General features: G+C 42.7%; 1 protein-coding gene across 3 annotated transcripts in view; it reads right to left on the reverse strand.

The window, feature by feature from the left end:
* The window catches only part of NF2 (NF2, moesin-ezrin-radixin like (MERLIN) tumor suppressor), a 77,988-nt gene that overhangs the window by 19,529 nt on the left and 31,922 nt on the right, over positions 1-26,537 (reverse strand). For all 3 annotated transcript variants that reach the window (XM_004283744.3, XM_033412916.2, XM_033412917.2), the window contains exons 5-10: positions 19,235-19,303; positions 18,303-18,385; positions 11,723-11,798; positions 9,200-9,334; positions 4,260-4,334; positions 2,482-2,595 (exon numbers count right to left, since the gene is read on the reverse strand). In XM_004283744.3, coding sequence (XP_004283792.1) covers positions 2,482-2,595; positions 4,260-4,334; positions 9,200-9,334; positions 11,723-11,798; positions 18,303-18,385; positions 19,235-19,303 — 552 coding nt within the window. The remainder of the gene's footprint in view (positions 1-2,481; positions 2,596-4,259; positions 4,335-9,199; positions 9,335-11,722; positions 11,799-18,302; positions 18,386-19,234; positions 19,304-26,537) is intronic.

Consider the following 26,537-nt stretch of genomic DNA (forward strand, 5'->3'; position numbering starts at 1 on the left):
CTGGGGACCCTTTTCTTCCCTGGACTTTAGGTACCAGTGTCGTTCTCCTCGTCCACCACCCTCCATCCTTCTAAACCAGCTCTAGAGTGGAAAGCCGTGCTCCTTGAAAAATCATCTAGTTGTAAATGAACAAACAGCAGAACACGGAGCCAGTCTCCACCTGGATGTACGGGCGCATCCGTACACGCTGGGTACGGAAACAGCTACCTGGCCAACGTGCCTGAGACCCCAGTGGCTCTGCCCTACAGCTGACAGGACACAATGCAGGCTCCTTCTCCCCAAGGGGCAGCTCCAGAGATAGACCACGTGTCCCTCTCCACCACCGTGAGCCACCGTGCCACTTCTTATCCACACGGACCCATCCCACACCTCTAATCTCATCAACAGTAGCTCCACTCTTGCCTCTGACCCTCGGAGAAGATGGAATCATCCGTGTGATGCATCAATAGCTCACACATCGTATTTCACAGCAGGAGGCGGCGGCAGCCAAGCACAGACCCCCACAGCCTCAAGCGAAAGCAACTCCTGAGCCAGGCCTGTGACAGGAGGGAGCACGGGGGGAGGAGTGAGGACGCGGCCCTGATCCTTACGGCACCAGCACTAAGCTGCTGCCGCCTCCCTTGCCTTCCGGATCACTGTATTAATTGGGCCACATGCCGAGCTTAATAAGGGGAACAAGCAGAGGACAAGTGCTATTCTCTGTGATCCTAGGGCTCTAGCTGAGTTCAGAAAGCAGGAGCCAGAAGTGACCACTGCACTATTTTCTTCCTTAAATAATTAAAGCACATTTAATTACTTACTTCTTGCTTCAATCTTCTCCCAAACACAAGATTTTTAAGATTGCTGCTTTTTCTAAATAGTAAGTCAAAAAAATGCATTGGGCCTCAAAGGAATAATGCAAAGACAAGCAATAAAATACAGTAAATTTTTCTCCAGTTTTCCTCTTGCAGGTCAATGAAAAGCTTGGCCAATTTGTTCTCTAATTTCCATCATATTACAATTCCCATTAGGTGGATGACTAGATCTCCATTATCCTCCACTTGAAAAAAGTCTACAATCCCCTTCTGCTCTCAGCATTGCACCCTCCCTGAGACCTCCACCCCAATCATAAGGGACCTCCTGTTTGCAAAGCGGTTTCAGCTCACAAAGACCTTCAGGTACAGTGTGTCCTCTGATCTGAGACACAGAAGAGAGATACTTAGCTCCACTTGACAGATAAGAAAACCGAGATCTGGAAGGTAAGTCAATCACTAGGGTCACATACTAAGTTTCACATCTGGCTCCAAGGTCAATGTCTGTACTGCTGGGCCATGGAGCCCCTGACCTGTGGTTGCCAGATGCCAGGAACGTGCATCTGCCATCCCACAGGCAGTGCAGGTCCAGGGGTGTGTTCAAGCTACTCTCTGCCAGCCTGGAGGCTTACACACTCCTTGCCGTGATCAGATCTCTCACTTCTAAGCTTTCCTCTGCTGACAAAGAGCTCAGAGAGGGCTCTTCTTGAAGTTGCCACTATGACCCTGTGCTGGCCCAGGAGCATTTCTTTGTCCAGCAAAATCCATTCCATTGCCCCCCACCCCACCCCAAAGCATCCCAAAGAGTACATCTGTGGCCTGCCATCTCAGAGAGCAAAGAGACGGAGCCGAGAGCACAGAGACGGAGCCGAGAGCACAATGGATCACACTGGGCATTTCATTCTAAACCTCAGGGCCGGGAGCCAGCTTCGTCGGAGGACCCAAATTAGAGAGCTGCACACAGACTAATTATTACCCCTCCAAGCCTGCAAGTCCTAAGGGCAGCCGATTGCAGCTGCTGCTACTCTGTCTAGTAGTTCATCCAAAGCCATGATTGATATTTCTCAGCAGCGGGGCTCAGATTAGCTGTGCGGATTGCGGTGAGTCAAAAAGGTCTAAGAGTAGAAAACAATGATGCAGATCGTCCAGGCTGCTGATAACATGCTCCTGGCACCTCTCACTGTGGGCGATGTGCCGCCTGGGCTGACCTGCAATGGGGAAGCGCGGCCGGAGTCTAATTCCAGCAGTGGGCGCAGAGATGCTGCCCTACATTCCATCACCATCTAATTAGAAAAGGAGAAGTCTGGGCACAGGAGACAGGCAAGCAGAAAGAATGAAAGCTTAGCTGCATGGACGATGGATGGATGGATGGATGGATGGATGGATGGGTGGATAGGTGGGTGGATACATGTGGGCTTGGCTATCTCTGCCCACAACGTGCATTAATCACACTTCACTCAATTCACTGGAGAAATAACTAGGGATGTGTCTTTGAGATATGCTGTTAGAGTTTATTCCTCATTTCCAGAGCTGACATCCCACCATCATTTATTCATCAGCCAAAAAGACCCAACAGGAATAAAATAAGAGTAGGCAGATCCGTGCTCAAAGGACTCCTGTGAGCCCATGACCACTCCTTACCTCCCGGCCGAGACCACCACCAGGAGACAACGGCAGTTCACCTGCTCACCTGCTTTCTGGCCTTCTCCTCCCTGGCCTGAGCTTTCATCTGCTGAACTTCCAAAGAATCAGCCTTCCTCCTCCTCATAAACAGGTCGTGGTTCCCGATACACAGCTGGAGAATCTGTGCAATGAAAGCAGGAGAAATGTTATACCCACACGTTGACTCCACTGAGACAGCACAGCAGCTACAGCATCTTAGTCCAAGGGCTCTTGTGGGGAACCTGAGAGAAGGTATGGAGGGAAACACCAACGTCCTCCCTGTGGCCTCCAGGCCTCAGCTCTGGAGACAATCACAGTGAAGAGAGGAAGGGGTGCCATTTAGCTTGTCTTCTGATGCCCCTCACTCTGCGGAGTCAGGGCATGGCTCCGCAGACCAGGGAAGATGACGGCTAAGCTTGTTCAACAGGCAGGGCTGGGACGACAAGTCATTCGTGGGAAAAAAGTAAGTTGGATTCCCCCACCTCCACCACATGCAGAACTCGACTCCAGAGGAATTAATGCCTTAAGTGCAAAGATCAAGCCCTGGAAATTCTTAGAAGAGAACATAGAAGAATATCTTGATGGTCACAGGATAAGGAAAGATGTCAAGCAAGACACAAAAAGCGCAAATAGTTAAGGAAAAGATGTATACGTTTATCTACATTAAAATTTGTTAAGACATAAAAAGCAAGAGGAAAAATAAGACACAAAGTGGAAGAAGAGATAACCAATAAAGAAAACAAACAACCCAAAAGAAAAACAGCCAAAAGACAAGAAACAAGTTTGACAAAAGAGACAATGAGACTGGCCAATAAATATACAAAAAGATATTCAACCTCATTAGTAAAGATGCAAATTAATATGACACTGAGATACCATTTTAAATGCACAAGATTGGCAAAAATTTTTAAAGGCTAATAACACAATTGCTGAGGATATAGGATATAAGGCAAAAGGAAGTCTCACCCAGGGCTGTTGGATCTGTACATTAATTCACCTTCTTTGGAAAACAACGTAACATAACCTTGATTTGGACATATACCACATGCAGGGCTACGTGAAGACACTCTCTAGACTCCAGGGAAGCAATTGCCCATGCGCACCAGTGGGCAGATACAAGATGCAGAAAGCACTTAATTGTCCATTAACAGGAGAACGGAGAAAAAATATATATATATATATTTTTTTTAACAGAATATATAATGGAATGCTATACAGCAGTGAAATGAAAGGACCATATCTCTGAGCATCAACGTAGATAAATCTCAAAAAATAATGTGTAAAAAAGGCATGTGACAGAAGAACACAGTTGATAGCACATATATAAATTTCAAAAACATATACATAACTTGCCGTATACGAACTAAAGTTCTGATGAAAAGCAGGGGGATATTAAGCACACAGCTGAGAATGGTGGTCACCTTTGGGGAGAGGGGGGACAGCAGGGTGCTAATGCAAGGGCGGTTCCACAGTGTTGGGAGTGTGCTGTTTCTTAAAGCTTGGTGGTGGGTAGGTAGCTGTTTATTTCTGTTGTTCTTTATACCCCATGTATACATTATACATATTCTTTCATATGTATAAAGTATTTCAATAAAAATAACTTTTAGAAATTCCTCATCACAAAATGTAGGTTTGACTCTTTAGGTTAAGCTAAAGAGAAATCTTTCAAGGCTGATCAGAGAAGCACGTACCAAGTGAGTTATCATTCTACACCTCACAACATGTCACTCTGATACTGGTTCAAAAACGGCTTTCAATTTCACAGAAAAACTACAGTCTGTAACAAAAACCAGGATCTCAACTTACCAGCTTATTAACACGAAGCTTTGAGGAGTTAAATTTGAAGACATCAATTTTCTTATCCAATGGCTTAATAGTAAACTGAAAGGAAAAAGCAGAAAACAGTTTCAGTCTGATAGCCTAGAACATTGCCACCAACTGGGAAATTCCACAAAAGCAGCAACCCCGCTAGCAAAGTTCCAGCACGAGGCCATGCCTTGTCCTGGCTTCATGGTGCCCAGGAAGTTCAGGATCCTGGAAGCTGGGTTCTCGGCACCATCTTAGGCTTGGAAATCTGAAATACAAACCTTGACAGGCCCAACTTTGAGGCCAACACTGGGAGGGCCGCCGCAGAGGCGGCCCTGCCTACAGGAGGCTCACCACCTGGCTGGAACCAGACCAACAAGAGTCAACTACTCAAGAGATTACATCACGTGTTAGTGCCTCATTGGGTGGCACAAGTCACAAATCCTCAGGGTAGGATGGACATAAGCTGGTCTTAGACAAAGAATATGACAGAGAAGCTGAAAGGTAGGATGGAGGGGCATTCTGGACAGGGCAAGCAATAGGAATAAGGCAGAGATGGGGAAATGAGCAGTGTTAGCGTGTGTGTGTGTGTGTGTGTGTGTGTGTGTGTGTGTGTGTGTGTGTGATTATTAACTCTTTGATGACTAAGGTAAAACCATGGGTTTAGACTGGGAGGAAGGCAGGAGTCGGGGCTGGTGAGGTGGGCTGGGGATGGGCAGTCAGAAGGGCTTAGATTTGATGTGACAGCATACAGGGTGTCACCCCAGATTTCCAAACATGGGGATGGTTTGAAGAAAACTGTTAATAGAAAGAATACGGTTAAAGAGTGACAAAGAATGGACTGCAGTAGAAAAGGAAAATACTACAAAAATCAAAGGGGAGAGAAAGAGGAATGCTATGGATGGGCGGGTGGGAGGGTGGGTAGCTTAGTAGGAGAACCCAGGGCCAGACTACCAGGCAGGGTCGAATATAAAGAAAAAACGGCAACTGTTGTTCTCACTCATTCCTGATGAGACCGGACACATCCTAGATTTCAAAGATGCACTTTATTTCTTTTTTTTATTTTTAACATCTTTATTGGAGTATAATTGCTTTACAATGGTGTGTTAGTTTCTGCTGTATAACAAAGTGAATCAGCTATACATATACATATATCCTCATATCTCCTCCCTCTTGCGTCTCCCTCCCACCCCTCTAGGTGGTCACAAAGCACCGAGCTGATCTCCCTGTGCTATGCGGCTGCTTCCCACTAGCCATCTATTTTACATTTGGTAGTGTATATATGTCCATGCCATTCTCTCACTTCGTCCCAGCTTACCCTTCCCCCTCCCCGTGTCCTCAAGTCCATTCTTTACGTCTGCATCTTTATTCCTGTCCTGCCCCTAGGTTCTTCAGAACGTTTTTTTTTTCTTTTTTAGATTCCATATATATGTGTTAGCATACAGTATTTGTTGTTCTCTTTCTGACTTACTTCACTCTGTATGACAGACTCTAGGTCCATCCACCACACTACAAATAACTCAATTTCGTTTCTTTTTATGGCTGAGTAATATTCCATTGTATATATGTGCCACATCTTCTTTATCCATTCATCTGTCGATGGACACTTAGGTTGCTTCCATGTCCTGGCTATTGTAAATACAGCTGCAATGAACATTGTGGCACATGACTCTTTTTGAATTATGGTTTTCTCAGAGTATATGCCCAGTAGTGGGATTGCTGGGTCGTATGGTAGTTCTATTTTTAGTTTTTTAAGGAACCTCCATACTGTTCTTCATAGTGGCTGTATCAATTTACATTCCCACCAACAGTGCAAGAGGGTTCCCTTTTCTCCACGCCCTCTCCAGCATTTATAGTTTGTAGACTTTTTGATGATGGCCATTCTAACTGGTGTGAGGTAATACCTCACTGTAGTTTTGATTTGCATTTCTCTAATGCCTAGTGATGTTGAGCATCCTTTCATGTGTTTGTTGGCAATCTGTATATCTTCTTTGGAGAAATGTCTATTTAGGTCTTCTGCCCATTTTTGAATTGGGTTGTTTGTTTTTTTGATATTGAGCTGCTTGTAAATTTTGGAGATTAAATCCTTTGTCAGTTGCTTCATTTGCAAATATTTTCTCCCATTCTGAGGGTTGTCTTTTCGTCTTATGTTTTCCTTTGCTGTGCAAAAGCTTTTAAGTTTCATTAGGTCCCATTTGTTTATTTTTGTTTTTATTTCCATTTCTCTAGGAGGTGGGTCAAAAAGGATCTTGCTGTGATTTATGTCAGAGACAAAGATGCACTTTAAACATGAATATCCACTCCCAAAAAAGACTTGCTAAGCAGATGAAGTCGTTTAGGAAGATCTATTCTTGGGTATTTCTTTCACATGCTATATTGTCCAACAAGGGGTTAGCACACAGAGGACAGAAAAACGGTCCTTTGTTTCGCTTTTGGTCAAGTGAACTTAGAAGCAGTTTTGCTCTTGTGTAGGCTGCTATTTATGAATTTCGTGAGCTTATTTTTGGCCCTGCTATCAAAGCCCAGAGCTGTCAGTGGGAAACCTCAAGGAGTGGGGAAACCACAGGCTCTGTGCCATGCCGGGGCATGCACACAGAATCAATGGCTCACTTAAAATAAACCAGCACTTCTGTTGTGACAGCATGGTTGTTGTATATAATGACCAAGACTACTTCTCATCATGTCAAGTCAGCTTGGGGCCCTTGCACTGTGCGAGTTACTGACCTGACGGAACTCGGGGGCGCCTTGCCCCGGGAGAGGGAATATTAGTTTACTGTGTCGAGCCATCGCACTAGGGGAGACTTCACTGCTTGGCTTCCGTGAAGGATGAGTGTTTTGGGAGCCTTTAGCACGCGAAGTTGTGGATGTGCAGTAAATAGACTTTATGAAATTAGGAGATGAAAAACTACCAGCACACCTACTGCTTTAAGTCACGTAGAACTTTCAGTTTAAGTGCTTTAAAAAAGAAATACCTAAATGCTCATCTCCTGGGCTACTTACAAAAATCTGAGAAGCCAAAATGTTTTGAATTAAGAAGCTCAATCTGTCTCATCAAGCATGGCCGAGTGGATCTCAACCACATACTGGCAACCAGGGGCCTGGTGCTCCTTTCCTCGAGTTGCTACATGAGGAAAGAGAAAGCAGGAAAACTGCACGGGGTGGGGGCTCTGCAGGCAGCCACGTGGGCCGTCTCTGTTACTCACTCCACGCCCGGGCCTGCCTTCCTCAGCCTGGTACAGAGTCTCAGGGCCCGTCCTCTGTGCTTCTCTGGAAACTCGGGGGATGTGGCTTCTGCTATTCCTCTCACCAGACACAGGTCACCTGATCCCTCTGCATCTCTGCTTCCTGAGGTGACACAGAGCAACCAGAACACAGCCCCTACTCTCACAGCAGTGTTCTTGTGAAGACTGAATCAGAGCCAGGGCAAAGCTGCTGGCAGGTGGAAAAGTACCATATCATCACCACCTCTGTCACCAGCCGCTCACACTGAGGTTATGTATCACGGCAGTTGAGTCACTACTTGACTATAACTTCCCTGAGGGCTGAGACTGCATTCTCTACATCTTTGTTTCTCCCACAAAACCTAACACAAAGGAGATGCTCAAAAACTCTCTTAAACTTACCAATGAATGTGGCTACCAAAGGGGAAAGGGCGGGGGAGGGGATAAATTGGGAGATTGGGACTGACATATCCACACTACTATATATAAAATAGATAACTAATAAGAACCTACTGTATAGCACAGGGAACTCTACTCAATACTCTGTAATGACCTATATGGGAAAAGAATCTAAAAAAGAGTGGATATATGTATATGTTTAACTGATTCACTTTGCTGTACAGCAGAAACCAACACAACATTGTAAAGCAACTATACTCCAATAAAAATTAATTTAAAAAATTAACAAAGAATGAATAAATATAGGATTACAGCATTAGGGAAAAGTCACAATCCTATATAGTAATATTTGAATTCTAAGTTAGAGTGCTCATTTGAGTTATTCAAACTTAATTTTTCTTTAATTCTTGTAAGCAAGTTGGCCTGATATCCTTTATATCACTGCTGATATGTATACATTATGTATACTATATATATATATATATATATAAAACATATACATTCATATACATGTTATGGAGAGGTGTGTGTGTGTGTATACCCATATCTCTGCACCGCATGAATCATGCACTGGACACAGAGAGAGGGTTTAATATACACCGCATTTAAAATATAAACAGAGGGGCTTCCCTGGTGGTGCAGTTGTTAAGAATCTGCCTGCCAATACAGGGGACATGGGTTTGATCCCTGGTCTGGGAAGATCCCACATGCCGCTGAGCAACTAAGCCCGTGTGCCACAGCTACTGAGCCTGCACTCTGGAGTCAGCAAGCCACAACTACTGAGCCCACGTGCCACAACTACTGAAGCCCGCGTGCCTAGAGCCCGTGCTCCGCAACAGGAGATGCCACCACAATGAGAAGCCTGCGCACCGCAACGAACAGTAGCCCCCTCTCGCCGCAACTAGAGAAAGCCCACACACAGCAACTAAGACCCACACGGCCAAAAATAAAAATAAATAAAATAAATAAATTTATTTAAAAATAAAAAAACAAAGAGAATTCTCACCAGAAATAGAAAGCCAAGTAATAAGAAAGGGTTACTTTCTGGTTTGTTTACTGTTCTCCGGGTTTTAGTCCTGACAGTTGAGCTTCCCAGCCTCTCATTAGTCAGCAGAGGGGTTTAGTGATGCTGTTTGAAAATAGGATGCCAGTACTGTTCTGTAAATACTATAAAGATCAACAAGCAAAAACCCAAAGCCTGGGAATTAAAGGATCTTGCTGCTAACAAGGAGCGGTCTGGCTGGGGCTGCTCCAGAAGGAGGAGAGATGGGGAAAAACCTGCTGGGCCGCCAGGGCATCTACACTGCAGACAGGTCCTACCTCCTTGTCGCTGTACGAGATGTTTCGGATTTCGTTCCACGGGAAGGAGATCTTGGGGGTCAGCCTGTTCTCAGGGTCATAAATGTGAAGCCCCAAAGCATCCACTCCGAGCAGCAGCTCTGTGCCCTTTTTATTCTGTAGATTTGACAAAGAACAGCCACCGTCACCTCCAGCTGAGGCTCAAGATTTTATTCAACTTCCCAAAGAACCTGGCATAGACCGTTACATGTGACAAGTTTCAACAGGTCCCAACAGAAGTCACTGTTGTCTTAGAACCCAGGGGGCCTCCAGCTTCCTGAACTGGGGCAGGTGGAGGCAAAATGATACCATTCTCGTTACTCATGTGTCCCACGGAAGGATCACTGGGGGCTCCTGTCACTAGCTCGATGGCTAAAGTAGAGGTAATCGAAACACTGTTACCGCTAATTAAATAACTGGCTTATCATAGATGTAGAGTAAAAACTTGTAGGATTAAACACCTCTTATATTAAAAGAAAAGGTTATTGTACTACCAGAAAGAAAACTCTAAATGCTGGGATCAGATGGCCTTATTTTACATTAAAATGTAGTTTCAATGTGATAAAGCAAGTATAAAGTGTTAACTGTAGAATCCAGGCTGTGGGTATACGTAGGTATGCACTGTAAAAGTCTTCCAACTTCCCTGCATGTTGGAAATTTTTTACTACAAAATATCGGAAAAATATATCAAAATGAATTATATATAAATTGTACCCCAATAAAGCTGTGTAAAACTTTAATTGATAGACTGTACACAGGCTGTACCTCTGATGGCAGTCCGGCCAGCAGCCAGGGCACCCATAGGGCAAGCGCCCTGGGCCCCCATGTCACTGACCAGTGTGCACCTGGAAGCCACCTCTTCGGGCTGCAGGCCCATCGCCCTGTGCTGCAGTCTGGTCCTCGTACGGCAGTGGGGGGAATCTCCCCACACCTGACCCCTTGCTGACAACAAGGAAACGGACCCAAGACTCCAGGGCAGGAAAAAAGGTCTGCAAACTGAGAAGGTGCCGGGACTGTGATGAGAAGTACAAGGCTAACAGCAGGCATCAGGAGGAGGAGTGAGCACTCTGAGATACATCTTTTACTCGAGCTAACACCTGAAGTCAGATGTGATCACCAAACCAGGAGGGAGAGTCGTCTGCTCATCTGCAGGGCTCTTAAAACCACTGTGTTAACACAAGTGAGGCTTTGTGCTTTAAAAATCTATAGTACGTTTTGGAAAACAAGACGTTTCATTATGTTTCTAGCTTAAGTTTTTTTAAAAAATGGATTGCACCCTCTGCCTCCTATCATGAGGCTCCAACTGTTCTAGAGAATAAACAGAGAAGTGGGGACTCAAGCAGCCCCTTTCAAATTGTTTTAAGCACACGTCTTCCTTAGGTGATGGTGAAATTTCAGGAACTTTAACACAAAGACACTAAAATATCCATTAGCCTCATCTATCGCGCAATACAAGACACACACGCACAAAATAGTATAATTTAGTCTGCTGTAGAAATATTCCCTCATAAGAAGCTGGTTTTGAAAGGTTATAAAATACTAGTTTTCTAGAATGTAGGTGGTGGAGCAAGAGGAGTCATATGGACAAAACCACAGAAATGTGTCAAATGAGTCTGACCTTAAAGAAACCAAACAATTAGCAAATACAAATTAATAAAACTTTAGAAAACAACCTTTGGCGTTATTAGGGAAAATCTTTTAGGCATTTGTATACTATACAAAAATGACATAATTTGTCAGCGTGCCTTATTTTATGCAAATGATCCATTAAAAATACGTATTTAGAAAACAAAGTAGAAAGCTATCCCTAGGATATTTTACATGTGTTTCAATTTACCTAAATTTAATACAAAATTTATGGAAACCCTGAAAAGGAAAGCAAGCCTTAACTATAATGATGGCTGTTTTACTGTCTACTCATCTACAGTTTGGAACCGGGAATGAAATACTTCAGCAAATCGCATGAACTCCTTTGGGAGGAGCTGAGACCAGCAGCAGAGCCTCAGGAGAAAGATGCTTGAAAGGCCGGACAGGGGCTGAAGACAAACGCTTCTCCGGTGCAGGAGCAGCGGGTTCCCAGAGGACAGCGGACTGTTAATGGTCTGCATAGAAAATCAATTAGCCTGCCAGGGAGAGTCCCCACCCAAACAAATCAGTAATCTGTAAAGGCAGCTTTACTCTCCTTGTGTCCTGGGGGAAGAAAGTATTTACAGGTGTTCCCTGTGGACCCGGATCTCACAGAGCCAGAGATAATCAAATGTTACACCAGAGCATTCAGACAGGTTTCTGCCCTGATAGGACCAGGCCCTCCCGGGCTCCACTGATACTTAATCACCTAGGATCTAATTTAAGTCCCAATATAGAAAATGAGGCTCTTAGACCCTCCCCTTCCTCTTCCCCTGAACTGTTGAATACCGCCCTGGGATGGGGAGGGACCCGTTTTAACAGTCTGCCCTCATTCAGTCTCCACCCACACACAGGGAACTCGCAGAGGCTTCTACACACCCGGATTGTAAAGTAGTTCACACCGTACATCTCCAGGTCCTGAGCTATCTTCAAATATTCCATTTCAGCTTCGTCCCTGCAAGGAGAATGAAAGACACCGTCACTGGCACGGAAATGAGAAATCTGGAGGGCGGCGCACACCGAGCTGAGCTTCGAAACTGTGGGAAGACGCGAGCCAGGCAGCTACCAGCCAAGCTCTGCCCAATCCCAAGTCTGTTAACCACACCACACAGAGGTGAAGCAGAATTTCCCGTCCCCATGAAAACAAGGGAATCGATTCATTAGTGTCTCTTGGCTTCAATTTCACGCTTTACCCTTGGTAAATAGTGACACCCGGCTTCAGTAATTCAAGAAAAGCACATAGTACATCTGCTCCCTCAAATGGATTTGTATGTTCGAACTTTACGTAAGCTGTTGCTTTATCTAATTGCGTACCTTCTTCACCTAGAAGGTTTTGGTAATGATGTATCTCTCTCTGCAAGCTACCTGAGAGCTGCCTTTCTGATTTTATTCCTTTGGGTGTTATTGGAGGTTAAGGCACCTTCCTGATTTTAATCCTTTGGATGTTGCTAGAGGTTAGGGCAAGAGCTATCCAGGCTGTCAAACCCAAGCCAGCTCACCCACTTCTAAGTTGTGAGTCAGACTTAAAGGAAGCTCTTGAAGTAGCAATGACTTGCAGAAAACTCCCAGATAGGTACAGTGTTGAAATATCTTAACTCAATTCTCCCTATGACCTTGCCTTCTTCCCTCTCTCCCATCTCAAAATGGTCTCAAATGAATTTAAAAAACTCAACCTGAGAGGATAAGCAGTGGCAAGCAGGTGGAGCAACTTGAAATCACACACGTTGTTGAGGTAAATTGATACAATTGCTTTGGAAAATTGTTTGATGTTATTTGTAACAGCAAAAACCAGGAGACAATGGGACAACCTAAATGTCCATCAATAGTGGAATGGATAAATAATGTGTGGTCTATGAATACAGTGGAATTCTACACAGCAACAAAAATGGAAAAAACCACCGTTACAAGCCACAAACCGAAATCTCACAATATCATGCTGCATAAAAGAAGTGAGGCACAAATAACAGAAACTGTCTGATTGCACTTATACAAGGTTTAAAACAGGCAACACTAATCCGTGGAGCTGGATTCAGAAGAGTGGTTACCTCTGGGGAGGAGTGATCGGGGGCACGTGCTTTCTTGTCACCTGGTGTTACCTGGTGTTTTCACTTTATAAGAATCCATCAAGTGGTATATTTACGACTTGTCCACTTTTCGGTATACTTCTTTAAGAGTTAAAAACAACATGTGGGCTTCCCTGGTGGCGCAGTGGTTGAGAGTCCGCCTGTCGATGCAGGGGACGCGGGTTCATGCCCCGGTCCAGGAAGATCCCACATGCCGCAGAGCGGCTGGGCCCAGGAGCCATGGCCGCTGAGCCTGCACGTCTGGAGCCTGTGCTCCGCAACGGGAGAGGCCACACAGTGAGAGGCCCGCGTACCGCAAAAAACAACAACAACAACAACATGTGATAGGAAGTTGATTTGAAGAAGAGAAAAAAATATTAAAGGCTAATGAAAAGATGATCAATTCCTAAAGTGATTGGGGAAATGCTAATTAATATTTAAGATACAAAATTTCATCTTTTAGATCACAAAAATTAGATTGGTTAAAAACCAGTGTTGGGGAGAGAATGGGGGGGGAAGACTTTCACACACAGCCGATGGGCTTGTAAATAGGTACAACCTTTTCAGAGGGCAATTTGGAGGCACCTGTCAAGACGCAAAATGCTCACATCCTTTGCTTCAGCAACTCCTCTAAAAGATCTATCCTCAGAACTACTCATACAATTATATAATGATATCAGATTGTACACTGCAGAACATTCTGTAAAAGTGAAAGACCTATAGCTACTCCAAATACCATCAATAGAGGAATGGATGCAAAAGCTATGGGATATGCATATAATAGAACTTTTTTTTGAATTTTATTTTTTTATACAGCACATTCTTATTAGTTATTTTATACATATTAGTGAATGTATGTCAATCCCAATCTCCCAATTCATCCCACCACCATGCCCCCACCACTTTCCCCCCTTGGTGTCCACACATTTTTTCTCTACATCTGTGTCTCTGTTTCTGCCCTGCAAACTGGTTCATCTGTACCATTTTTCTAGGTTCCACATATATGCGTTAATATATGATAATTGTTTTTCTCTTTCTGACTTACTTCACTCTGTATGACAGTCTCTAGATCCATCCAGGTCTCTACAAATGACCCAATTTCGTTCCTTTTTATGACTGAGTATTCCATTGTATATATGTACCACATCTTCTTTATCCATTCATCTGTTGATGGGCATTTAGGTTGCTTCCATGACCCGGCTATTGTAAATAGTGCTGCAATGAACACTGGGGTGCATGTGTCTTTTTTTTTTTTAAATATTTATTTATTTTATTTTTTGGCTGCGTTGGGTCCTCCTTGCTGCACGCGGGCTTTCTCTAGTTGCGGTGAGCGGAGGCTACTCTTCGTTGCAGTGCACAGGCTTCTCATTAGGGTGGCTTCTCTTGTTGCGGGGCATGGGCTCTAGGCGCACAGGCTTCAGTAGTTGTGGCACGTGGGCTCAGTAGTTGTGGCGCACGGGCTTAGTTGCTCTGCGGCATGTGGGATCTTCCTGGACCAGGGATTGAACCCATGTTCCCTGCATGGGCAGGCAGATTCTTAACCACTGAGCCACCAGGGAAGTCCCTGCATGTGTCTTTTTGAATGATGGTTTTGTCTGGGTATATGCCCAGTAGTGGGATTGCTGGGTCATATAGTAATTCTATTTTTAGTTTTTTAAGGAACCTCCATACTGTTCTCCATAGTGGCTGTATCAATTTACATTCCCACCAGCAGTGCAAGAGGGTTCCCTTTCCTCCACACCCTCTCCAGCATTTGTTGTTTATAGATTTTCTGATGATGCCCATTCTAACTGGTGTGAGGTGATACCTCATTGTAGTTTTGATTTGCATTTCTCTAATAATTAGTGATGTTGAGCAGCTTTTCATGTGCCTCTTGGCTATCTGTATGTTTTCTATGGAGAAATGTCTATTTAGGCCTTCTGCCCATTTTTTGATTGGGTTGTTTGTTTTTTTTTAATATTGAGCTGCATGAGCTGTTTATATATTTGAGATTAATCCTTTGTCCGTTGATTCGTTTGCAAATACTTTCTCCCATTCTGAGGGTTGTCTTTTTGTCTTGTTTGTAGTTTCCTTTGCTTGGCAAAAGCTTTTAAGTTTCATTAGGTCCCATTTGTTTATTTTTGTTTTTATTTCCATTACTCTAGGAGGTGGATCAAAAAGATCTTGATGTCAAAGAGTGTTCTTCCTATGTTTTCCTCTAAGAGTTTTACAGTGTCCGGTCTTACATTTAGGTCTCTAATCCATTTTGAGTTTATTTTTGTGTATGGTGTTAGGGAGTGTTCTAATTTCATTCTTTTACATGTAGCTGTCCAGTTTTCCCAGCACCACTTACTGAAGAAACTGTCTTTTCCCCATTGTATATCCTTGCCTCCTTTGTCATAGATTAGTTGACCATAGGTGCGTGGGTTTATCTCTGGGCTTTCTATCCTGTTCCATGGATCTATATTTCTGTTTTTGTGCCAGTACCATATTGTCTTGATTACTGTACCTTTGTAGTACAGTCTGAAGTCAAGGAGTCTCATTCCTCCAACTCCATTTTTTTCCCTCAAGACTGCTTTGGCTATTCAGGGTATTTTGTGTCTCCATACAAATTTTAAGATTTTTTGTTCTAGTTCTGTAAAAAATGCCAGTGGTAATTTGATAGGGATTGAATTGAAACTGTAGATTGCTTTGGGTAGTATAGTCATTTTCACAGTATTGATTCTTCCAGTCCAAGAACATGGTATATCTCTCCATCTGTTTGTATCATCTTTAATTGCTTTCATCAGTGTCTTATAGTTTTCTGCATAGAGGTCTTTTGTCTCTCTAGGTAGGTTTATTCCTAGATATTTTATTCTTTTTGTTGCAATGGTAAATGGGAGTGTTTCCTAATTTCTCTTTCAGATTTTTCATCATTAGTGTATAGGAATGCAAGAGATTTCTGTGCATTAATTTTGTATCCTGCAATCTCATAGCGCTGGTCAGAAAAGATGCTCGATATGATTTCAATTTTCTTAAATTTACCAAGGCTTGATTTGTGACCCAAGATGTGATCTATCCTGGAGAATGTTCCAAGCGCACTTGAGAAGAAAGTGTAATCTGCTGTTTTTGGATGGAATGTCCTATAAATATCAATTAAATCTATCTGGTCTATTGTGTCATTTAAAGCTTGTGTTTCCTTATTACTTATCTCATTTAAAGCTTGTGTTTCCTTATTACTTATCTGTCTGGATGATCTGTCCATTGGTGTAAGTCAGGTGTTAAAGTCCCCCACTATTGTTGTGTTACTGTCGATTTCCTCTTTTATAGCTGTTAGTAGTTGCCTTATGTATTGAGGTACTCCTATGTTGGGTGCATATATATTTGTAATTGTTATATCTTCTTCTTGGATTGATCCCTTGATCATTATGGAGTGTCCTTCCTTGTCTCTTGTAACATTCTTTATTTTAAAGTCTATTTTATCTGATATGAGTATTGCTACTCCAGCTTTCTTTTGATTTCCATTTGCATGGAATATCCTTTTCCATCCCCTCCCTTTCAGTCTGTATGTGTCCCTAGGTCTGAAGTGGGTCTCTTGTAGACAGTATATATATAGGTCTTGTTTTTGTATCCATTCAGTGAGCCTGTGTCTTTTGGTTGGAGCATTTAATACAGTCACATTTAAGGTAATTAGTAATATGTATGTCCCTATTACCATTTTCTTAATTGTTATGGGTTTGTTTTTGTAGGTCCTTTTCTTCTCTTGTGTTTCCCACTTAGAGAAGTTCCTTTAGCATTTGTCGTAGAGCTGGTTTGGTGGTACTGAATTCTCTTAGCTTTTGCTTGTCTGTAAAGCTTTTGATTTCTCCGTTGAATCTGAACGAGATCCTTGCCGGGTAGAGTAATCTTGGTTGTAGGTTCTTCCCTTTCATCATTTTAAATATATTGTGCTACTCCCTTCTGGCTTGTAGAGTTTCTGCTGAGAAATCAGCTGTTAACCTTATGGGAGTTCCCTTGTATGTTATTTGTCATTTTTCCCTTGTTGCTTTCAATAATTTTCTTTGTCTTTAATTTTTTTTTTTTTTTTTGTCTTTAATTTTTGACAATTTGATTACTATGTGTCTTGGCATGTTTCTCCTTGGGTTTATCCTGCCCGGGACTCTGCGCTTCCTCAACTTGAGTGGCTATTTCCTTTCTCATATTAGGGAAGTTTTCAACTATAATCTCTTCAAATATTTTCTCGGGTCCTTTTGCTCTCTCTTCTCCTTCTGGGACCCCTATAATGCGAATGTTGTTGCGTTTAATATTGTCCCAGAGGTCTCTTAGGCTGTCTTCATTTCTTTCTTTCTCTCTATTTATTTTATTTATTTACTTTTGGCTGCATTGGGTCTTTGTTGCTGCACATGGGCTTTCTCTAGTTGCAGTGAGCGGGGGCTACTCTTCGTTGCGGTGCGCGGGCTTCTCATTGCTATGGCTTCTCTTGTTGCAGAGCGCGGCCTTCAGTAGTTGTGGCTCATGGGCTCTAGAGCACAGGCTCAGTAGCTGTGGTGCATGGGCTTAGTTGCTCTGCGGCATGTGGGATCTTCCCAGACCAGGGCTCGAACCCATGTCCCCTGCCTGCATTGGCAGGTGGATTCTTAACCACTACACCACCAGGGAAGCCTTGTCTTCATTTCTTTTCATTCTTTTTTCTTTATTCTGTTCCACGGCAGTGAATTCCACCATTCTGTCTTCCAGGTCACTTATTCATTCTTCTGCCTCAGTTATTCTGCTATTGATTCCTTCTAGTGTCGTTTTCATTTCAGTTATTGTATTCTTCATCTCTCTTTGTTTGTTCTTTAATTCTTCTAGGTCTTTGTTAAACATTTCTTGCATCTTCTTGATCTTTGCCTCCATTCTTTTTCTGAGGTCCTGGATCATCTTCACTATCATTATTGTGAATTCTTTTTCTGGAAAGTTGCCTATCTCCACTTCATTTAGTTGTTTTTCTGGGGTTTTATGTTTTTCCTTCATCTGGTACATAGTCCTCTGCCTTTTCATTTTGTCTATCTTTCTGTGAATGTGGTTTTCCTTCCACAGGCTGCAGAATTGTAGTTCTTCTTGCTTCTGGGGTCTGCCCTCTGGTGGATGAGGCTATCTAAGAGGTTTGTGCACGCTTCCTGATGGGAGGGACTCAATAGAATTCTTAAAATGAACATAAATTAGCACTGAATGCAGTAGGTCTGTACATCCTGACAGGCAGTAAGTACCCACGCCCCCACGCACCAGAAGAAGGACACACACAATACCGAAGACCAGCACTGCTGCCAGCTCTCCCTTTTTCTTCTGTATACTTCGGTACTGCATTTTGTTCAACAAACACATCCCAGTTTTGTAGTTCCTTAAAAAAGAAAAAAAGGCCCATAAGGTAATATAAATCAGTGATGAAGCAGCCTCACCTGGCTCGGCCTCGGTGCTCTGCGTACCAGGCTGTGATTCTTTCCTCCCACATTTCTGGAGTCATTTGATACAGATTTATTACCTAGCAAAAAAGAGAGCAAAATAAAAAACCCACACACGAAGAAAGTTCTGGTATTGTTTGGTATTTTTATAATTATGCATCATTTTTACAAAACAGCAAAGCTATTTTTAAAAAGCCACATACAGGGAGCCAGTCACATGCAGAGGTGGGTGTGTAAATAAGCACCGTTCAACCTGAGTCACAACTCGGAAACCTGCACCATTTCTCAGGCCGCGGGGCTCCCCTTGCCTGGCAGCACCCCTCTTTCCTGGGCCATAGAGCCCAGGGGGAGGACCTTGCTCAGGAGCAGAGCTCACTAATATCGGGCCAGCCGTGGACCAGGCTGTATGTGCTGCTGCCTTTGCCTCTGCAGAAATCATCAGAGGAGCAGGTAAAGTCAGGGGAAGGTGAGGAGCAGACCTTTATCACACATGACAGGGGAGCGGAGCTATAAAATCAGAAGCAGCAAAAGGGAGGGAAGGACTGCTTCTGAGGCTAATGAACAAGACAACACCACCAAGGATTAAAAGCTACAATGCCCCCCCGCCCCCCCCACCCCGACTCATCCCTATCCACCCCGCCCGCACAGCTGCAAACAGCTCATTTCCCCAGGCTGAACTCAGGCTGCTCCACGCCCCTCCCTAGGAATCACTGAGCTCCCCCATCTTTAAAGAAAGGACCATCCGCAGGCCATGCCTGTCCTGGCAACCCCAAATGAATCCCACGAACCTTTGCTTTTTAATGTTCTTAACAGAGATCATTATTCGAGATTGATTACAAAACATTTATAAAAATGTTCTTGCCACCTACGTCCAATATTCCTTCCGGTCCTTTGGTATGTCTTCCCAAACAGGGAATTTGACTTCTTACCCTTTTTGGAAGCAATTCCTCTTGGGCCAAAAATCCCCGCTTGTGAACAGAGGGGTCGTAGTCACCATACTGGAAGGAGAGGAAAAGGAGAGCATGGGATTGAGATTCTAAAGACAACTGCGTTTCTGAACAGGTCGACTCAGCCTCTGTCCCTCCCAGCTCCAGGGAGCAATTTAATTCTGATGACAAGTCAAGATTGCAACCTTGCTAGTTTGTTATCCTTGGATGAAAATACAAAACTGATTATATCTGTGAACAGAGTCGCATAATCCCATAAGGGATGGATGGGTGACATGCTAATAAGAATGTGACATTTGTAGAGAAATGTGGCCAAGTTTTCTAACTCCTGAAGGAAGCTGTCACTACCAAAACAGCTTTTGAAAGGAGACAACAAAACATAACTGTGTAAGTTGTGATTAGCAACCGGTGATAAGAGTCTTACCTATAAATGCTTCTAAGTGGCTGGTAATTGGAGCCAACTGATAGGTGGGAGCTAGGGATAATGCCAGCAATATTTTTAATACCTTTCAATCAAGGCTCTGAAAAATGCTTTGGAAAAATCTGATGCCAACACTGTCATTTCTATCGTACAGACAAAGAAATGAGTAAAATGTTAACAGATTTTCCTGAAGCTGCAGAGCAAATCACTCTGGGGCCTGCATTTTAATGTACTCACCAGGGACAATAACTTGAAGTTTATTTTCTGATTTCAAAACAAATACCCCTCCCTGCTCTGCAGCGGGAAGGTCACCACAATAAGAAACTGCGCACCTCGCTGCAACTAGGGAGGGCCTGCGTGCAGCAATGAAGACCCAACACAGCCAAAAATAAATAGAATGGATAAATTTATAAAAAAACAAACAAACAAACAAATACCCCTTTCCTAGAAAGTGAGTCTGACCAGGAAATAATCAGAATTGAAGGAATTTTTTAAAAGAAACTAACCATAAAATATATAGAAGATCAAAGCCTATCTCTTGTCAATCAGCATTCAGTGGCTTTTCTTTTGACCCAAAACAGCAAAGCTCAGTATTTTAGTATTATCTTCTATAAACATTTATCCTTTTTGCCACCAACATTGGAAAAACAAAAGAAAGGTCTGGCACAAGGCTGTTGGCTCTACATCCCACCAAATTAGGTGAGGACATGGCCTACTCTCATTCCCAAAGAACCTTAAATTAGATTTCTGGTGAGTTTTCCGACACTCATGAGATTGAAGAGATGTTCATCATCAACTGTAAATCATGACTTCTTCCCATACTACCCTTCTATAAAAGCCCCGAGGATTAATATCTCTTATGAATCTCATAATTACCTTGCAAATAACAGAATTGTAGTGCATTGCTTTTTCAGTTTAAAAAATTAACTGGTCAAACTTAAATACTTAACCCTGTCTATGCATTTCTTCATTTAAAAAACTTGAAGGAGGGACTTCCCTGGTGGTCCAGTGGTTAAGACAACACGCTTTCAATGCAGGGGGCATGGGTTTGATTCCTGGTTGGGGAACTAAGCTCCCGCATGCTGTTCGGTGTGGCCAAAAAAATTAAGAAAAAAAAAAAAAGAAGGAAACTGGTTTCTCTGGATCTCTGAAAGGCCAGGGGGGTGTAATAAGTCAGGAACTGTATGAGCTTTAACAGTACTCTCTGCGGAGAGTACAGGTAGCAGCCTGAAATTGGGGGGGAGGGGGTATGGGAGGCAGGCTGCTTAAAGTTCAATTCCAGCTCCTTCACTTATTAGCTGTGACCTTAGAAATTTTGTGTCTGTTTTCTCATCTGTAAAATGGGAATAACAACAGTATTTATCTTATAGGATTCTTGTGGGGATTAAATGAAATACCCAGAAATTTTTTTTTTTTTAATTTTTTTGGCTGCACCATAAGGCATGCAGGATCTTAGTTCCCTAACCAGGGATCAAACCCTTGCCCCCTGCATTGGGATCGTGGAGTCTTAACCACTGGACCACCAGGGAAGTCCCGACCCATAAAAATTTTAAAACTATGATTAACACACAGCATTCAATACAACCTGATGTCAAAAGATTAAAAACTCAGGTCATGTCAACTCTCCAAGTCTGTTTCCTAATTTGTCAAACGAGAGCATTTGTCTTGGAGGATTTTGAAGTGGGGGGGGGGGGCAGGGGGCGGGCGGGCTCTGGAGCATCCCCTGAGGCCCCGAGTCAGGCACCCTCTCTCTAAACCTCAGCTTCCCCATCTGGAAAGCAAGGGTCAGAACAGTGCCTGCCGCCTGGGGGGTGACGAGGATGAAGACAGTCAGGTAAGCATTTTGCATGGTGCCCAGCTCATAATGAGTCAGGTATCACTGTCATCAGCTACGTTATTTATAATGATACTGGTTACTCTTTGCCTGTCAGATTCTTAAAGGGGGAGGATGATAAAGAAAGCCCTGTGAGTTGTACTTGCAAACCTCTCAACAGTGCTGACCAAACTCTAGTGCTTTTGCAAGCAGATATGCAAAATGAAAGCTGTAAATTCAGGCTCCAAAGGCTTGCAAGATTAATGATCCACATTGTCATACTGAGCTCCCAGCTACTCCACTGATCAAATGCTACATCTGAGCACTGGGGAGGTGGCAAAGACACTGCTGAAGGAACTTCTCCACTGGACTAATTCCACTTATAACATTAAAGCCACCTTGAGGTATGTGCCTGCTCTTAAATGTCTTTATTTTATTTTATTTTTTTTTTGCGGTACGCGGGCCTCTCACTCTTGTGGCCTCTCCTGTTGCGGAGCACAGGCTCCGGACGCGAAGGCTCAGCGGCCACGGCTCACGGGCCCAGCCGCTCCACGGCATGTGGGATCTTCCCGGACCGGGGCACGAACCCGTGTCCCCCTGCATTGGCAGGCGGACTCTCAACCACTGTGCCACCAGGGAAGCCCTTAAATGTCTTTTTAAAAAACAAAAGAAGAAGAAAATCCTCAAGTTGTGGTGGCTGGTAAATATAAAAGAAAGTCAGACCACTCCATGGATGGAGATGGCTGTTCCTCCTCATTTTATGTACAGAGGCATCCCAATAACATAAGCAGGAGTGAATTTGCTGGGAAGCTAATGAGGCTTGGGTTTCAGGTCTCTGCACCTGCATGGGCCTGTACCTAATTTTATATTAATAATTTGGTGTTCTTGCATTAAAAGAACACCCTAAATTATATAAGCTTCAGGGCCCACAAAACCTGGATCCATCCCTGATATAAACCAATTGAATTTAAATTCAAGAAGGGAGTTCACCTTTTAAAGGACTCTCAGAGTCACTTCTTAAACAGAGACAAATACTTTCCTCTGCTTATATGTACGAAAAATTAGACCAAATGCTCTGAATAGGATTTCACAAAACATAAAGGTCTAATCAATACATATATAGAATAAACAGTTAGATCCCAACCGCACACCAGTCACTAAATTCCAGATGGATTAAAGACTTAAACCTATAAATGAAAATCCATAAAAATACCAGAATAAAATATAGAAGAACATGTGTATATTAAGTTGGTGAAGTCATTCCAAAAGTCACTCAAAACACGAAAAGGACTGACATGTAAAAAAAGATAAAAGATTAATATCTATAATATATAGGTCCTATAACTCAATTAGAAAAAGACAAACAATAAAGTGGAAAAAACAGGCAAGTCATAAACACTTGATTCACAGAGGAAAGAAATACAAATGGCTGATAAGTCTATGAAAATGATGCCCCAGTGGTAATCAAGGAAATGAAAACTTTAAAAAAAATCTACTTTTTTGTCAAATTAGCAAAAATTTAAAAGGCTGATAGCAACCACTGTTGATGAGGATATGGAAAAACAGATATTCTCACCACTATTGGTAGAAGTTAAATTAGGAACTTTTGGAGAGCAATTTGGCCATAACTATTTAAATTTTTTTAGATAAAATTTACATAATAAAATTCACAATTTTAAGCATATAATTCAGTGGTTTTTAGTACTTTCAAAATGTTGTACAACCATCACCACTGTCTAATTCCAGAATATTTCCATCACCTCAAAAAGAAATCCCTTACCCATTAGCAGTAAGTCCTAATTTCCTCCTCCTGTCCCCTGACAACCACTCAACCTACCTTCTGTCTCCATGAATTTGCCTCATCTGGACATTTCATACAAATGGAATCATACAATATGTGGCCTTTCCTGTCTGCTTCTTTCACTTAGCATTATTTAAACTTTAAATGTTCCTATCCTTCAACCCATTTATGCCATTTCTTGATATTTATCATAGACAAATGTTGTTCCTATGTGCCCCAACAGGCGTACTCAAGGATGTTCACTGCACCCATTTAAATAGAAAAGTAATAGAAAGAAAAACAAGCCTAAGTATCTACCAATAAAGATATATTTAAATAAACAACAAGGACCTACTGTATAGCACAGGGAACTATACTCAATATCTTATAATAACCTATAACGGAAAAGAATCTGAAAAAGAATATATACATACATGTATAACTGAATCACTTTGCTGGACACTTGAAACCAACACAACATTGTAAATTAACCATACTTCAATTAAAAAAAAGAAAACAAAAACAAAACAACAAAAAAAGATATTTAAATAAACCACAGCCCCTCTGTTCTATGAAATACAGTTCAATAGTTTAAAAAACTGAGTACTTTAAGAACTCTCTTCTGACAGTTTTAAGTGAAAAGGGTGCGCTATGCAGGATTTCCCCTAGAGTGGCGGCCTAGGAGTGGAATTTCGGGGACTCGGGGAGGGGGTGTCTCCTCACTGACAGGCGCCTACCGTACCCATCACCCCACAGAGCTTATGCCAATTCAGTCTCTTCCTGCATGGAAATGAGCTCAGAGCTTCTATTCAATTTATTTATTTATTTTACTTTCTTTTTTTTTCAATTGAGGTTGATTTACAATGTTGTGTCAATTTTTTCTGTACAGCAAAGTGACTCAGTTATACATATATGTATATTCTTTTTCATATTCTTTTCCATGATGGTTTGTCACAGGATATTGAATATAGTTCCCTGTGCTATGCAGTAGGACCTTGTTCTTTATCCATCCTATATTAATCCTTGTCAATCTCATGGGTTTGAAATGTTTCCTTATTGTTGCTTTAATTCTTCTTTTTCTTGATTACTAATAAGATTGAGCATCTTTTTGTAGTTACGGATTCTTCTCATACTCTATAAATTGCCTGTTATTCGTACCCTTTGCTCCCATTTTTCTCCTTTTTTCTTAGAAACCTTAGAGTTCTTTATATTCAGGGATATATCTGCAATTCTACTTCTAGAAATCTACCTTAAGGGGAAAAAGCTTTTGCACAGGTACACAAGGAAGCATATAAAAGAGTTCTCAGTAAAGCACTGCTTATAATAGGGAAACAGCAGAAACTAAACCTACCTCCTCCTCAGGAGGATAGAAAAATAAATTAGGCTTATTCATCAATGGCTACCATACAGCAGTTAGAATCAATGAGCTACATCGACAAGTACAACACGATACATATCAAAATTGACATTGAGTGAGAGAAAATACCCATTTGTAAAAGGATAAGCCCCCCAGAAAGGGGTATGCAGAGGATAGTACCATTTATATCAACTTTTACCTCCTGGGTATTTTTCCCCCTGGATTATTTTAAAGTTAGTCTCCTCCCATCCAACTGACCACTGCCCAAGTTAGGAACCCCACAGTCTCAGCCAGATGACCACCACAGCCTTCTAACAGGTCTCCCTGTTTCCAAACTGGTTTACTCCAATCTGTCCTTCACACAGCCACCAAAAGATCTGTCTAAAATATAAACCCTTCACTGGCTCTGCATCCCCCACAGGATAAAGTTAAGACCCTTTATGATCTGAACCCCAGCAGACCTCTCCAGCCTCAACTCTTGCCACTCTACCTATACTTTACATATACCCAACTTCTTAGTTGCCTTTTGGCACTCTGCCCCTAACTAGCATCAAAGAGCACTAGGAAACAACAAGCCTCCTCTCCCACCAGTCTTTTCTCTCTCTGAACACTAGGAATCTGCTGGCCAGCCCTGCAAGATTGGGGAATTACATACCATTCTTTCCCAAAGTCATTTTTAATAAGAACACATTTCAAACACCAAATTGTCAATATAAAATCCAACAGGTGGCTTAAGACATTGCAAGATGGTTTGGTGTGTCACATGACTGGGCCAAAAAAACCAGCCTATATTTCTGATTCAAAAATAACCTAAATGGGCTTCCCTGGTGGCACAGTGGTTGAGAGTCCGCCTGCCGATGCAGGGGATGTGGGTTCGTGCCCCAGTCCGGGAAGATCCCACATGCCGCAGAGCGGCTGGGCCTGTGAGCCATGGCCGCTGGGCCTGCGCGTCCGGAGCCTGTGCTCCGCAACGGGAGAGGCCACAACCGTGAGAGGCCTGCGTACCGCAAAAAAAAAAAAAAACAAAAAACAAAAACCTAAACTCCTACTAAGAAATATGGTTCTTGTTAACTGAACCATGTGATTAATATCTGTATTTATGCTTTAAGGGTAATTGTTTCTTTATGCTTTGGAATGAACTGTCTATATCAGTTGAACAGCTGAAATACTGTAATGAATACATTTGTGAGTAATTACATCCCATGTGTTAATGAGCTCAATTCACTTTCCCCACCACACTTTTACATTTCCTATCTGTCTCAGAAAGGTTGTGGAAGAAAAGAAATGGAATATAATGGAAGGAACCAGGATGATTTACTGAAAAGTTTGTACTGATGTGACCATATAAATGAACCTGGAATTTAGTGAAAGGTAGTGTGTCGTACTCAGAGACCCCTCTCACAGTGAGGGCAAGAGCAAGTGCTAAATTATGCAATCCAGACACTAGGGTTCTCACCCCTGCTCCATTCTCCAGCTCCATTCTGCTTCAAATCCTGTCCATTAAGAAGTGGGCTACAAACTCCATTTAAAAAAGGATTTATATCGGGCTTCCCTGGTGGCGCAGTGGTTGAGAATCCGCCTGCCAATGCAGGGGACACGGGTTTGAGCCCTGGTCTGGGAAAATCCCACATGCCGCAGAGCAACTAAGCCCGTGCACCACAACTACTGAGCCTGCGCTCTAGAGCCCACGGGCCACAACTACTGAAGCCTGCGCACCTAGAGCCTGTGCTCTGCAACAAGAGAAGCCACCGTAATGAAAAGCCCGTGCACCACAATGAAGAGTAGCCCCTGCTCGCTGCAACTAGAGAAAAGCCCGTGCACAGCAACTAAGACCCAACGCAGCCAAAAATAAATAAATTTATTAAAAAAAAAAAATTAACATGAAGTACTGTGACTTCAGACAAATTATTAGTC

This window comes from Orcinus orca, chromosome 15 (assembly GCF_937001465.1).
Source record: "Orcinus orca chromosome 15, mOrcOrc1.1, whole genome shotgun sequence".
Classification (NCBI taxonomy): Eukaryota; Metazoa; Chordata; class Mammalia; order Artiodactyla; family Delphinidae; genus Orcinus; species Orcinus orca.